The sequence below is a fragment of the Cornus florida genome, unplaced genomic scaffold (assembly GCF_030987335.1).
Source record: "Cornus florida cultivar Cherokee Brave unplaced genomic scaffold, ASM3098733v1 CherokeeBrave_3.0.0_Hap2_Chr11, whole genome shotgun sequence".
NCBI classification, from domain to species: Eukaryota; Viridiplantae; Streptophyta; class Magnoliopsida; order Cornales; family Cornaceae; genus Cornus; species Cornus florida.
Genome location: NW_026775581.1, coordinates 100,753,683 through 100,768,929, shown reverse-complemented (window position 1 = coordinate 100,768,929; position 15,247 = coordinate 100,753,683). Strand labels below are relative to the sequence as shown.

The 15,247-nt window shown below is 39.6% G+C and overlaps 2 protein-coding genes across 2 annotated transcripts; both read right to left on the bottom strand.

Moving 5' to 3' along the window:
• Window positions 1-239: 239 nt before the first annotated feature.
• On the bottom strand, window positions 240-3,451 carry LOC132285129 (phospholipase D alpha 4). Its single transcript, XM_059787295.1, has 4 exons — window positions 3,353-3,451; window positions 2,545-3,105; window positions 1,246-2,446; window positions 240-1,138 (listed from the first exon to the last, which is right to left on the bottom strand). Exons 1-4 carry the CDS (start codon window positions 3,437-3,439, stop codon window positions 702-704), a joined length of 2,286 nt encoding a protein of 761 aa, XP_059643278.1. The 5' UTR covers window positions 3,440-3,451; the 3' UTR covers window positions 240-701.
• Window positions 3,452-7,075: 3,624 nt separating this feature from the next.
• Window positions 7,076-10,747, bottom strand: LOC132285130 (protein gamma response 1-like). The gene is made up of 4 exons (XM_059787297.1): window positions 10,512-10,747; window positions 10,206-10,313; window positions 8,081-9,490; window positions 7,076-7,830 (listed from the first exon to the last, which is right to left on the bottom strand). The coding sequence occupies exons 3-4, from the start codon at window positions 9,486-9,488 to the stop codon at window positions 7,127-7,129; spliced, it is 2,112 nt and encodes a 703-aa protein (XP_059643280.1). The 5' UTR covers window positions 9,489-9,490; window positions 10,206-10,313; window positions 10,512-10,747; the 3' UTR covers window positions 7,076-7,126.
• Window positions 10,748-15,247: the final 4,500 nt, after the last annotated feature.

The window sequence follows — 15,247 nt, the reverse complement described above, 5'->3', positions numbered from 1 at the left end:
GGGTTCATCACTGCGTGTGCTGAAATTCAAAGGAAATATTGTTGATTGCTAAATTTGTTGATCAATACTGAAAATTATGGAAAGACTTTATGGGATAGTACTCAACATTAAAATAGTCGAATATTTGAGTAAAGATGACTGTTCAAAGGTTGAGCAGTTCAGCAGCCATTAAAATTTCCAATTTCTGCTTTTATTTATGACTATGTAAAATCTAAAATCATACAAGTTTGAAACTCCTCACAAAAATCGAAGTTCTTCATATTGATATATATATATGCTGCACATGATTGAAATGGAAAATGCTAAACAGAGGATGGCCAATGTCCAAAGTTACCAAATTAACATTGCAACAATGATCTGTTAATTCCATTTCAAGTGTTCAGAAGTACAATACATAGTTTTACAAGAAGAATTTGAATAGAATGAATACAGCAACAGGCAAGTGGGTTAGCGGTACTAGGTTCCTACTTCCTTGAAGGAGGTCAGGGGTTCGAGCCTTGGTGAAGGCATGTGTGTATGAGTACCAATTAAGAAGAAGAAGAGAGAGAGAGAAAGAAAAAAATAGAATAGAATGAATATTGATACCTATAAAGAGCTTGGAATGTTCACATCAGAAAATAAGCTCTTCCCAAAGCAAAGAAGTAAAATAAAAATGAGCTGATCATGTGTATCCAACACTGACCTACTCATCATCTTTGTGCTCATGTGGTGAATATAGGTGGTAGAACTTTTGCTCTCTTCCCTTTGACTGGAGTTTTTGTGTCTGGAAAGTGACCATCACTGTCCACAACATCATCAACACAACCATCATTGCTGATACTCACAGGGTATGTGACCAGATGAACACCTTCCATGTCTACTATTTCCTCTCCGCTAAACACTTCCCACATTTTCTCGCCTATGGAACGGATCATCTGCACACATTCCAGGCTCTGAGGTTCTCGGAACATCTCTTCTGCTCGTCCAGTATGCTCGTACCACAGTGACATACGGTATGATTGAATATCTCCATCACTCACTCCTTTTTGTTCACCATTTCCTAATTGGTAGCACCCTATTGCAATTTCAGTGTCGCGTTGTCCATCCATGGATCGCTGGTTTATATTCGCTGATCCTATCATCATGTAGGTGTCATCCACTGAAAAACAAATAGCAAATCACCAACAAAAGTATAGTTAATACATAATTTTCATTGTCATAGTGAAAGATATAGAATGTAGGATAAGTGAATAAGAATGTTGATACCTATCATGAGCTTGGAATGTACATAAATCATGAACCTCCTATGTTTTTGAGCATTCCAGTACTCTGTTGCAGGATGAGGAGAGTATGGAGGAATGAACTCCCCTTTGCCCTCTACTTCCCGGTTCGCAAGGCAGAAGAAGTTCAAGTAGTCTCTTGGATGTCCCGGTTCGCCACTTTCTTCAATTGCATCTCCAATCAACCTATACATCATCTTCATTGTTTCTCTAGTCCAATGCAGTATATCTTGGACTGGTTCACTTTCTGGTACTCCTTCTGGCCACATTGGCATTACAATATATACTGCAAACCTCTCCTTTGCTTTGATTTTGCTTGCCACTTTAAGTGCAATCTCAATGGGTATCAAGTTTCTGCAGCCACAATGCTGATCTTTCTTCTCCCACAAATGGCATCCTCCAATGAAGTACTGGTTCTCGATATATATAAACCTCTCAGCGCGACGAATTGCTTCTACATAAGCTTCATGGACGCTACGCTCAACAGTAAAGCTTTTTGGCAATTGGATTGCAGACTCATGGTCAATTGATCGAAAGACTTGAACTTTCCAATCCCTTTCAGTGGAAATGCTTGTAGGAGTAGGGTGGTGATAGAGATCTGCTATGGTGCTAATGGGGACTAGCAGAGAAGGGTCACATTGCTTTGTCCACCTTTGCTCGAAATTGGTCAGAACATCCCAAGCAGCTTCACCAATAATACAGGCATGAGTATCATGCCATGGCTCTCTTGGCCCACCTTTGTGAAGACTAGCTCCAGAAATGCTTGTCTGATAGAAATCACGACAATGTGATTCTGTATTGAGGGTACGAAACAATGAATGCTGCTCTGTGTCATACCGGCCATCACAGAGGTCTAATCCACCAACAAAACTCATGATCTCTCGATTGCCTGAAGAGAAGCGCCCACGTGTGTCAGCAGTTATGGTCTTTTGATGATGAGTGAAGAGCATGGGAAACTTGTGGTGTAACCGGGGACACAATCTGCATGCTACCTTGGTATGCTTGAAGTAGGCGAAGGCATCTTCATCATGAGTACTCATCACTCCTTTATTCTTGATTATTGGCAAGGAAGTCTCGTCATTCCAAATCATGACCCTGACAGACACACCTTCCTCTGCCTTCCGCTTCAACAATTCACCTAGTTTTACTCCTAGTGCGTGTGGAATGTCAGTTTGAGGATCGCGAACCTGCAAAGAAACAAATCAGATTTTGGAAACAGAAAGGGGGAAACCAAAAATGATAGCATTTAGCCGAGACAAAGCGTTTTGTTTTTTTTTTTTTTTACCAGCGCCATCTTAGGATTGAGAGACCACCCTGCAATGTAAATCAAATGCTTGGCACCGTCTAGTGCTTTATACACATCCTCCCACAACTTTCTTGGGCTCCCACAGAGATCAAATGGTGGTTGAAAGGTAGTGTGATGATGAGCATCTTGATAGAGCGTGACGCTGCAGTTAGACCTTTGCGGAAATGTAGCATTCTTTAGCCCCTGAAATTCTCCAAGCTCAAGTAATTTCCCCCACCTTGGTTCAAATTCTGCTGGTTTAAACCATAACATGAATCGTAGCTTGAGCTCGGGGTTTGGCTTCCCATTTTCCATGTTGAGTGGGAAGAATCCATTAATCAAACTTAATTCATCCAGTATCTGATTGGCTTGGATTTGGAATTTCCCCAAGATGGAGCACTTTGTCTTCATTGTAATGGTTATTGTTGAGTTGGTTGGATGAGCACAGAGGATTTGAAAGGTTTGATTCCAAACTCTATCGCTCTCATGGCTTGTTGTTGCTACCTTCTTTTGGTCTATCTTGATGTTCACATAGGCTGGTTTTCCATTCCCAAGTAAACACTGCAAAATAGAGTTCCAATTGATCAGATTTTCCACTGCTTGGGACAACAAATAGTGAAGTTTGATAATCCTACAACAAACTTTATGCTATGTTTGGGACCACCGAATCAGTGCCTTGGAATTGGAATTGAACGAAATTTAATTCAAATTTCGAACTAAAAATTTCTCTAATTCCAAATTCAAAGCGTCGATTCGGTGCTCCCAAACGCAACATTACCAGGTTATAGTTCAATTATTTGTTACTTACACTGAAAGGGAATGGTGTGTTGCAAGGTGTGGCATGGAAGATGGTAGCTTCAAGTGTTCCATGGAAGAACTTGTGATTTCCCTCCATTGCTTTTCTTTGCTGTAGCCTCCAAAAACCTTCTTAATTGTTTTAGAGAGAGAGAAAAAGTCTTGTTTTGGCATGTAAAGAATGTGTCATGTCACCATTCATATATAAAGGCATGTAGATTTGTTATTTGTAATATAAAATATGAAGACTTGGGATGCAATTGAATGGGTTGGCAGTTTGGAAAAACTTGTGAAACTATGCATTTCTAGTCTTAGGGGCAACCCTCAAGTCTACCATTAAATTATCCTTCAAGTTGAAGTTTTTAAATGTAGACTTGCTCTTTTGCTTACCAAATGATTGGAATCAAAAGCTGTAAGCATTTTTGTCTATCCTTCCATAAGATTAGATAAGCATTAAGCTCTGGTCAACTAAGCAAACGAAGGTTGGGGCTATTTATTTATTTTTAGTTAAAAGAAAAATAATTGTTTAGCCGAGCACTTCAATAGAAATATATGACCGAACAATCATTATCCATTGAATGTAGCATAAGGGGACCTACGTCGTTCCTCTTATGTTGAATCCAATGGTTTATTTGATATAAGCCTAATATTTTGGCTGAAATGTTAGGTTTATATATCATAACTCTTTCGATTTGTGTGGATTCGAAGTTTCGAACTCCTCACCTTTCTTTTGAGGGAGGAAATGTTATACCATTGGACTATCCCATTGGTATGTCATTCCGACTTTAGTGCCTTAGAAGAGATGCATTAAAATATGAACTCAAGTTTTAGCATGATTTGCACAAAGTAGTTGATTGTCCTCAAATTGAAATTTGTGTTTTTACCCTATACAGTTTAGTTTTATCACTGCACCAATGACTCTAACATGATATGCTATCTTTTGTGAAAAAGTAGGTGTAATCAAGTGTGTATTTTGGTTAAATTTTTAGAATAAATTTCATTTATCGTACAATTAGAAAGCGTAAACAGTTCAAAAATTCATTTTGTTGAAATTTTCTTCAAACTGGTTCGAGAAGTCCGAGAGAATAATATTTTGTACCTCTCTAATTCTTTTCTCTTTTCAGAGTTATTGAAAACGGTTTTTTCAGAAAATTAAACAAGTAAGTCCCAAGAAACTTCTGGGAAACATTGACCTAGGTTGGTTCTGATTTTTTATAATAGTTTTTCAGTTCTTGAGGACAAATGATAGATCAGTGCTCAAATTTTTATTTGGTTGAGTGTTCTATTAGACCACAGGATTTTAAAAAGAAAAGAAACAAAAAACAATTTCAAAGAAACACTCTCATGATGAATTCTCTAATTGTTTTCAAACAAAACGAAATAGACACATTTTCTTTTCCTTTGTGTGTTTTGACAGAAAACACTTAAAATATGGTTGCAATAAACAATTTATTTTAGTGAAGGCTCTTCCGAAACTATGCAGTTAAACTGCAAACAACCCTTGAGGTTTCTAGAAAAATGGTGGGCAATACAATACAAGTTTCGGCCCAAAAAATATGACCCAATAAAATATTCAACTTCTAGAAGATCTAAATTTGTAAACTAAGCCATCTTTCGAATTGGTCACACCATTCCGCCCAAAATTGTTTCATACTTGGTGAATAAACATGAAGGAATAAAAAATAATAATAAGAAAAAATTATTTTTAATAAAAAGGGGAAACAAAACCAATGGGTTTTACTCATTCCGCATTTTGTACCAGCAAACTGAAGCACTTGTACAGCTCACCATTAGTAATATGATACTAAAACTATCAATTTTTTTTTTTTTTTCATTAACTTTCCGGGCTAGCCAAATTTAAATTAAAGAACTGTGCTATGCCCTATGCCCTATGTGTTTAAATTAGGTTCTTTTCTTATATTTATTAAAGATGACTGTATAGTCGTTGAGACCCAAATACTCAGTCTCACGCACGCATCCACAAATGTCCACTTCGTTTAAAAGGAAGGGATATATATATATGTGTGTGTGTGTGTGTGTGTGTGTGTGTGTGTGTGTGTGTAACACTAACTTTGAGTGTCTGTTTGTAAGAGTAAAGAAGCACTTCCTACTCCAGTAGTAACATTATAATTATAATGCCTTTCCATGTTTTTTGGAATGAGAATGTTTGAAATGGATTGCAGTTGATGTAACAATCCCAGATGTGGTTAATACCTGAAACTTATTGGATCATTGTGTTATGCATGGTAAAAAGTTTGGACCAACAGAGAATGAGGTCAATATTTTTGGACCAATAGAGAAAGAGGACACAAATTCTAATACAAGGACTACTTTGTGTAATAAGATACTAAAATTTAAGTCTATCTCCAATCTTTTTCTCATACATCAGGTTCTAAACCATCTTTATCAAGCTTGACTTCAAAAATAATATCTTTTGTTCAAGCAGAGGTTTATACTTCAGCTCAATAAGGCGACTTGTCATCTGAAGAAATTATTACCCATTTAAGTGAGGTTTATGCCTTCGTTGGCTGCTGCAATAAGGAGTGAAAATGGAGAGATAAAATTCACTTATTATTACCAAGGCTTATGACCTAGTGGTATTTCCTCTTTTCAAAATGGAAAAATATAAGAGGGTTAAAGCCTCTCCAGGTAAATAGGTGATAGTTATTTGTCAGGACCCCAAAAACAAAAAAATTATCAATTGTTATAAGTAGGGTAAATTATTACATATTTTTCTCAAAATTCACTTGTTATAAAAAGTGAGGTAAATTACTACCTATCTTTTTCTAAATTTGTGTTGCTTTGCTTTGCTGTCTTTTCTTTCCTCATTTTGGAAAAAAATAAAAATAAAAATAAATAAATAAATAAAACATGATATAAACTTTTCCTCATTTTTCTTTCCTTTCTTTGCCTTCAACTCTCTCTAAAATGTAAAGGAATATGTCATCTTTTGAGTTATCTTCTGGATCCTCTGTTGTTTAGTATTACTTTCTGGTACACAGTTGGAATGGAATTAACCGAAAATTATAACCCAATGGTACTTCCTCACTTTTCAAATTAGGAGGTAGTGGCTCAAATTCTCATACAAATTGACATATTAAGAATAACAAAAACTATTTCATTACAGGAGACCATCTTGTTATTAAAATGCAATGCCATGTTTTCGATTTCAGCTCCTGATATTCAATGCACTGTTACAAATAGGCTACATACTTTATGGTCATAAAATTCAGAGATAATTATGGTCAATCAAGATTCAGTTCCAAACCTAACTTATAGGTATAGTTTTAGGCACAAAGCTTTTGAGATTCAAATTTTTGTCCCAATAATTCACACTATTCAACACCAATATTCGAACAGGGCAATTGGGAAGTTTCTGATGGTAATATAGGCATTGAACAACTAAAGAAAGCCTACTATTTGTTTTGCCTCTCACACATCCTCCCAAGTCCCAACATGTTTTCCCCCTAAAACATTACTAGTATCTTTTATGAATTTGCCTGGCATATGAATCCATAATAGTAATGTAAAACATCAATTACAAGCTTTTGCTTATCCGGGTTTTCATTTTAGACTTCTCATATTATGTCTTTGAATATCAACCTTCGAATTAATGGCAACATCATAAACAGGATTTAAGCCTAAAACATAACATGATGGCTACACGTTTGGAGGCCTTTTCGAGAATTCTCTCCCTGCCTTGGTTTTGGTTAAACAGTATGCAGCAAGAATGATATTTTATTAAACTTAGCTTCAGTCAAATTAATCAGTTATCAATCCATGGAACTCACATTTCAGATTCAAATCCAATATTCCAAAATCCTTCAGGAGTCAAAGGAGGTGCATACCTATACCGATGCCTTGAAACGCCATCATGATGCTCACAGCGCAAATTCTGCTTCATACCATCTGTTCCCTTTCCTCCATCGTTGTCAAGAACAGCATCATAGAATTTCTTACAATCCTTGCATTCAATTCCTTTTAAACTTTCCCTCTCAGCTTTCTTTCTTACTGATTCCACATACTTAAAAGTTCTTGTTCCAGGCCTTGGAACTGGCATTTGAGGCTTTTGTGGACCAGGATCTACGTTTATATCCTGTGTTTCATCATCGGAGCTGTTAGAATTCATGTCCTTTGGAACTGGGGATAGAAGATCATGAGCTTCCCCCTTCAAAGCCCTCTTTAAGTTCCCTCTAATGTTCTCTAAGGGAGTATCGAGAAAATCATCGTGTGGGTCAGGCCCACCTCGATTCTGATGAGACCTGGTTTCTCTCCAATAAGAAACGGGACGCTTTGAGCCAGCTAAGGGGCCAGATCTTCCATTAGTGGGGCGTTTTGGTGAAATGAGGAAACTTGTACTGGCAGGTGGGTCGGAGCTCAGTCCTTGGGTTAATCCGACTCCTTTGTGATCCTCCATCTTATCTCGGTCAATCTTCTGTTTGGTCATCTCACAAGCAACCGCAGAAACATCAAGAGTTCTGTTTTCAATATCTATGACACCAGAAAAGAAGTCGGTCAGCATTGAGGATAATTACAACAGTAACAACTGTGATGCAGTGAATCTTGGGTGGTCTTGTTTGAGACAGTACACGTGCATGTGTAGAAGTATCTGAGTTCAATCCCATCATAAACGGTTATAAGTTTAATCCTACAACTAAGAATAGCATTACACAATTTCCACCACAAAACAAAACATTGCATTTAACAAAATGAGGATATAGCAAAAAGCAGTAAAGCTTACCAGGTGAAGTTAATGGATTCTGACACTGCCTTGATGAATCACTTTCATCTCCCATTCTGTTATTCGGGAGCATATTCTCTGTAGTAAGACCAAATTTTTTGCATAAAAAGTTGTATTGAGATTTCAGACTTTTATAAGCAGCAATTACATCTCTTTTTTTCTTCTTCTCAGACATCAACTCGGAGTCCTTCACTTTGATCTGTTGGAGTAATTTTCCACGCAATGACATCCTATCAGATGACTCATTGCTCTTCTCTCTGAGCTCCACTTGAAGATTATCAATTTTCTCCTCTGAATTTTTTAGTCTAGCCAGAAGCAATATTTTCTCCTTACCAAGCTCTTCCAACTGTTGTCTAGTCCTCAACATTTCTGAACCTTTTAAATCTATCTGTCGGAGTAGCTCTTCTTGCAATTTTCTTCCCTCCTCCACCTCTTCAATTTTCTTCAGGAGTGCATTTTGGAGCCCAACAACATCCACTGAGCTTTCCGGTTTGGCTGTAAATAGTTTTTTCTTGTTTTCACAATCCCTCAAGAGCTGTTCATAGTTCACCATCTTTGACGCTGAGGCTAGTGATTCTAATTTTTTTAGCAAATTATCTTGCAATTTTCTTCCCTCCTCCACCTCGTCAATTTTCTTCAGGAGTGCCCTTTGAAGCCCATCAGTATTCCCTGCGGTTTCCAGTTTGGCTGTCAGTAGTTTCTTCTTGTTTTCACAATCACTCAAGAGCTGTTCATAATTCACCATCTTTAAGGCTTGCGATTCAATTTGTTTAAGCAAATTATCTTTCAACTCCTTTACCTTGTCTAATTCCTTAGACTTCTTCATGAGCTCACACCGCAGTTCCTCAGCTTCAAGCTGTAGACTTCTTTCTTTCTTCACAAATGTATCATATTTTTGCTCATGCTCTTTCAGCATCTTTTCCATATCACATATCACAGTGTCTTTTATTTCAAGAAGTCTGAGTATACTATGTTGTAATTCCCTTCCCTCGCCTAATTCTTCAGTCATCTGTTTTAGCTCCACTTGCAGTTTATTAACACTATTAGGTGACTGGCCTTCAAAATTCACAAACTTTGCCTTCTCCTTCTTCAGATAGTGATTTTCTTCGAGAGCTTGCTGCTTTTCAAGCTGAAGCTTTTCTATTTGGAGTAACAGTTCTTTTTCCTTCTCTTTCCATACATCTTCTGCAGCTTTCTTGGCCTCGGAGTAAATATTCTGCAGGCTTCTAGATTTTGATTGGAAATTCGGGAAAAGTTGGCTGCAGAAAATATATTCTATCTGAGAAATCCTGTCCTTTGTTTCTTGAATTGTGGCAACGAGTATAGTACTAAGCCCAGAGACATATTTTGCATCCCCACTGTCAACGGGATACCCTGGTTGTGGAGACCTCTGCAGATCCCCTTCCATCCCTGAAATTTATTAGAAGACAGCGAAAATGTGAGAGTTACTAATGCATCGCCATAGTTGCATCAAACAGACCTCTTCTCAGTATACTGGATAATGTTCAATTAAGAAACAACAAGTCATTGCATTAAATCCTTTTTTTTCTTCAGATGTCATAATGTGGATTCAACAATAACAGAACATGTGTTTATGTATATTTATTGCTTGACTTCAATTTCTTTTTTTCTTAAGATGTCATAACATGGATTCAACAATAACAGAACATGTGTTTATTAGTTCATGCGTATTTATCTTCAATACTTGATGCTACAACATGACTTCACCAGTATAATCACTAAAATAGAGCCCAAATGAGGTTTTTTTTTTTTTTTTTTTTATGAGTTAAATGAAACTTAAATTAAAAGTAGTTACCACCAAGGGCTTAGCAGAAGTGTGATATATGTTAAACAATTTAAATTTTTAGCAGCCTGTTGTTTACATTAATTTTGTAGCACTAACCTTTTTCTCCACAAAAAAAAAAAAAAAAAAATTCTCACATTTTGCTTGGTAGCATTGAAAATTCTAAAGCCTAATATAGACTACAAATAACAATCTAAACATCAGTATGTGTAAGCACTATGCAGAGTACTTTTCTGGTTTTCCCATCCAGAGTGACAAACACTCCTCACCGCTAACAGCCTCGAAACCCTAACTTTCCGTGATGATGAGAGAAAATCTTACCTTAAGCTCGCTGGAAACAGACTCCTGCTGGTTCGACGGAGCTAAAATCACAAAGGCCGTGACCGATCTATCTCCCAATTCAGAAAACACATTGAGCAGTCCCTTCACCTAATCACAATCGGAACCAGAATCACTCACACGGCAAAAAAAATTCAATATACAAAATGAAAGAAAACAATTAAACAACACGATCTACAGTGAAGAATAACAAAAACCCCCAAACCTTATTTGGTTCCCGCTAGGGTTTTTATTCAGTGAAGAAGCATAAAATGGGTATACCGTGTTCATATCGAAGAGAATGCTTACCGAGATTGTAATCGGAGCTAGGGTTTTACTCGTATGTGGTCCAAGATCTATAGTGAGAAATTGAAAGGAAATTTTTCATAGGTGTCTGAAACCACGCGGCATGAGTTTAGATTGAGATCGATAGTGTGAGAATAAATTTCGGGAAATGGAATGAACTTCTATGGCGCGCTTTGGCACTCTTTTTTAGTGATTGTCTTGTTTAAATTTTTAGCAGCATTGCGTCTCTTGGAAGGAAACAAATGAGGACCGAAGATGAGAAATATATATATATATATATTCCACCAATTGTAGAATTACCCCTGATTCAAAAGGGTAAATAGGTTGCTAAAAAAAAAAAAAGGGTAAATAGGTATAACATAATTATACCGAGTATGACATTATACTTTTATTATTATTATTTTTTTTTACTGTAGTATTGTGGGTTGCATATGCATAGTTTAATTATCAAATATTTTAAGAGTTCGATGATAATTAAAAAAATAAAAAGACAATTAAAATAAAAAGACAAGCAAATATGAAAACCGTCAACAATTGACGTTCACTAATCATTTTAATCATTTTGAACCGTGATTTTTTTACTGTTCAATTTTGATTCTAAATTCAAAAGGACCTGTTGTAATATAAATAAATAATAATATAACACATTTAATGATTGCAAACAAATATATATTCCAAAAGTAAACATATTGTTCTCACAATATATATATATATATAAGGAGTACATTCTTTCATGATTCGGTTCAATTTGATTCCATATCTCAACGATTTTGATCTCAATTATAATTTTTTTAAGAATCATTGGAAATTATTCAATTTTAATTTAGTTTTGAAACATATCAAAGTGGACTGGTTTGCAGTCCTCATCACGGGTTTCATACATCAGCCTTTTAGAAATTTTAAAACACTTCTGAGAAATTTCCAATGGCCTAAGCAAATCCAACACATATATCATGAATTTTATAGATGGATCAATTTGTCTCTTTTCATCTATCTACTCCTTTAAACCTAATTACGCATTTGCTACTTTGCATAAAATAAAATTCACGAGCAATCTATGAATTGACAACTTTTCTCTTTAGTTATTTTTCTACTGTCAAGGTCTTCCATTCCTTAATTCCTGAACTGAACAAGAGTTGAGTAGTTATGTGGATCATTGGCTAAAGTAATCATAATTTTAGTGAAGATGCAAGAAATTCCTTCTCCTCTTTCTCTCTCTAGAATTCTTACACCTCAACCCCCAAAAGATCCTCCTCCATTTCATTCCATCTCCTATTTATAGATATTTACAAGATATTTACAAGATATTTACTGATTGCTGGATCTGGGCCTATTCCTTCGTAAGCCTTGGTCACCTTTGATGGGCTTACTCTCGTTCGGCCCATATGGCAGTGTCCTTCTATGGGCTGGCCCAGCTGTACGGACTGAATGCTATGTTTGCGAGTCGGATCTGGCCCATGTCATCCGGGGCCTCCTCAACTGCCCCCATAATTGCCCCTTATTTAATAAGGGGTAATTATTGATGGCGTCTCATCATGATGTTGACGGCTCGAGATAACCACGTGGGGGAGCGGACGGTCAGATCCAGAATCAATGTTCCGGGGCTCGAGGGATTTCTCGCCTTCCCGACGCTTCGGCCCTCGGGCCCCCTCGCCTTTATAATGCTCTAGAATTCCACTTCACTTCCCTTTACCGTCTCCATCATCAGCCAAGTCTCTCTCTTTTCTAGAACAGTGCTAAGCTTTCTCTGGTGAAATCCTTCAAGAGTCATTCTTCCAGCGATCTTGCAGTCCTCCGAGGTTAGTTTCGTTCTTTTTACTTTCGGCAGGCTTCCATTTACCCTCTTGTAGATTCTTCTAGCACTTCCACCATGGTTGTAGATCTGGATGTTCTTCGTATGAGACTTAGACTTCCTGACAACATCGAAGTTAGGGTTTGCCCCCAAGACGTTAACATTACGACCGGCGCCGGCCTCCTGCCCAGCGAAGTCTTATTCACGAACCTTCAATTGAATGTTGTTAGGTTCCCTCTGCACCCTTTCTTTAGTTATGTCTTCAATAGATTGGGGATATCCCCTCTGCAGGTCAACCCCAACTTCTTTAGAATCATATCTGCTATGCTCTTGTTGATGCGTGACAGAAATCTGGACCTCGACCTCATAGACCTCCTTCTGTGCTATAAGGTGAGTAAGATCCGTACTAACGAGCCCTTCTACCACCTCTACCCGTTCGAGAAGATGTCCATATGTACTGACACAATAAAATCTGAAAAGGGTTGGAGGGATAGCATAGTGGGCATTAGTGGGGCTTGGTCTTCGCCGGCTGCAGAGGGTTACCCAATCCCGAGCGCCTTTGGTGTCTGCTCTGTCTCCTCCTATAAAAAATTCAAATCCCATAAACATGACTGCCCCTGTGAAACATGCGTTCCTCGTTTTTGCACTTTCTTATGCCGCTCCTTGGGAATACCTTGTGATGACTTGAGCTATATTGTTTGCAGGGATAGGAGTAACTACTTGAAGAGATACGTTCTGAACGATATTCCTTCCTGCTCAGATCTCCTCACTTCAGACAACCTCTTAGCGCTCTCATCACTCGGCTACAACATGAGCAGACTTCAGATTCCCTCTTTTGGCAGGAGGAAAAATACTCCCCCAGCCACTCCTGCTGCTGGGGCGACCTCCTCTCCAGCGTCAGCTTCTTCTTCAGCCACCATATCTGACACTGTCCCGAGCGCAGTGGCTACCAACCCTGTTGCCAGCGCCCCTGCTGCCAACCAGAACGCGTCCTCCCCAGCTACCATAGCTCCTGCTGCTGCGGGGGGCGGTCGGGACAAAGAACGAGGCAAAAGGCCTCATCCTGACAGTGAAATCGATCCTGAGGAGGAGCCTCTCATTAGAAGGACCCGGGTCTCTGGGCCGGGTGCTCTCTTGCACCGAGCGATCAGAGCTCCTTCTCCCTCTGGGCCTCCTGCAGCTGGTGGCTCTGCTTCTGCTTCAGGCCCCCCTTCTATCCCCAGCTTACCGCCATGGGCCCCTCGGTACACCCGAACGGATGGGACGTTCGTGAAACCGAACGAGACCATGCTGAAGGATGGCCAGACCGCTATGGCCTACTACAGGAGCATGTGGACTCCGAAGGACCTTGAGGCGGCAAAGGGCCTTTCCCAGAAGGATGTGTTCAGCCGCTTTCCCCAATCTGCTATGGAGGTGACTTTTATTTTCTAACTCATGAATTCTCTCATATTACTTGGTCTTGCCTTCGCCCGTTCTGACTATTGGTTTAACCGTTTTTAATGTGCACCTATGCAGCATTGTTCGGGATGATGGCCATGCAGAAGCAGGTGGAGATGGGGAACGCCAGGGCCCGTAAGTATTCTGACAGCCTGGAGGTGGCTAATAAAGAAAACGACCTCCTTGCCATGAAGAATACCGAGGTGCTGGTTCGGCTTGACAAAACCGAGCAAGAGAGAGATGTCCTGAAGAAGGAGAATGATTCCCTTCAGGATGAGAAGGACGCCCTCCAGCTTGAGAAGAGCGTCTGGCAGACCGAGCGGGAATCAATTAGAGAAGAGAAGGCAGAACTCCAGCGCCTTCTAGCTGATGAACAGTCTGCTCGGATGGCTTTTGAAAAAAGAGCTCTGGACGAGCGTACCGCTCTGATCGACGCGATCAGCAGAGTGGGTGGTGGGATGCTGGCCCTTCACGCTCGGTTCTCAAGGGTCGGTGCTCTTAGGTATGCTCAAGGATTCCGGGAAGGTTTCGCCGACCGGGTTCCGGATGAGGGACAGACCAGCTCCACTCCGGATGAGGTAGACAAGGATCTGGGGATCGAACCTCTGGGGGTCTATATCGACCCAGAACCCACCGAAGCGGAGCGTATATTTGATGAGTGCCAGGACATCGCATCCTCAAGGATCATCACAGCTCCTCCTACCGCTCTGCCACTGACCGCTCCTCAATCGTCAACCGTGGTTCCTTCCATAGCCACTGCTGACGCTGAACTCCAGCCGAACGATTCAGTCATTCACCTTGATTCCCCACCTCATGAAGGTGAGGCGGCTGATGGGGCCGAGGAGGCGAGTCGGCACGACCAGGATGCTGTTGGTACTGAGGCGTCTAGCTAGGGCTCCTTCGAATTCTTCCATTTCATATCTTCTTGTAATGATGGACATCTCTCTTTTGTAAACTCAATGTTCAATATTAATGAAACGACAGAACTCTTTTTCCCTATGTGTTGTGCTCTATTCAACTCATCTTCAGTACATACATATCTTTTCTCTCTTTTTCTTTTATATTAGCTTTGCCGTGTGTTTGTTTATGGCACGTGCCACTTGGCTTTAAGTTTTTAGCAAGTGCCTGGCGCTCGGCTAGGATGCCACTTGCCACTTGGCTTTAAGTTTTTAGTAAGTGTCTGGCGTTCGGCTTATAGTGCCAGCTGCCACTTATCTTGCTTAAGTGCCTGGCGCTCGGCTAGAATGCCACTTGCCACTTGGCTTTAAGTTTTTAGCAAGTGTCTGGCGTTCGGCTTATAGTGCCAGCTGCCACTTATCTTGCTTAAGTGCCTGGCGCTCGGCTAGAATGCCACTTGCCACTTGGCTTTAAGTTTTTAGCAAGTGTCTGGCGTTCGGCTTATAGTGCCAGCTGCCACTTATCTTGCTTAAGTGCCTGGCGCTCGGCTAGAATGCCACTTGCCACTTGGCTTTAAGTTTTTAGCAAGTGTCTGGCGTTCGGCTTATAGTGC

Excerpts from the sequence above, each read along its gene's own strand:
- LOC132285129 (XM_059787295.1), bottom strand. The coding sequence starts at position 3,439 with ATGGAGGGAAATCACAAGTTCTTCCATGGAACACTTGAAGCTACCATC. Across the intron at positions 3,106-3,352 it reads ACACACCATTCCCTTTCAGT|TGTTTACTTGGGAATGGAAA; the intron begins GTAAGTAACAAA and ends TCTATTTTGCAG. Across the intron at positions 1,139-1,245 it reads ACATTCCAAGCTCATGATAG|TGGATGACACCTACATGATG; the intron begins GTATCAACATTC and ends TTTGTTTTTCAG.
- LOC132285130 (XM_059787297.1), bottom strand. The coding sequence starts at position 9,488 with ATGGAAGGGGATCTGCAGAGGTCTCCACAACCAGGGTATCCCGTTGAC. Across the intron at positions 7,831-8,080 it reads GAATCCATTAACTTCACCTG|ATATTGAAAACAGAACTCTT; the intron begins GTAAGCTTTACT and ends CTGGTGTCATAG.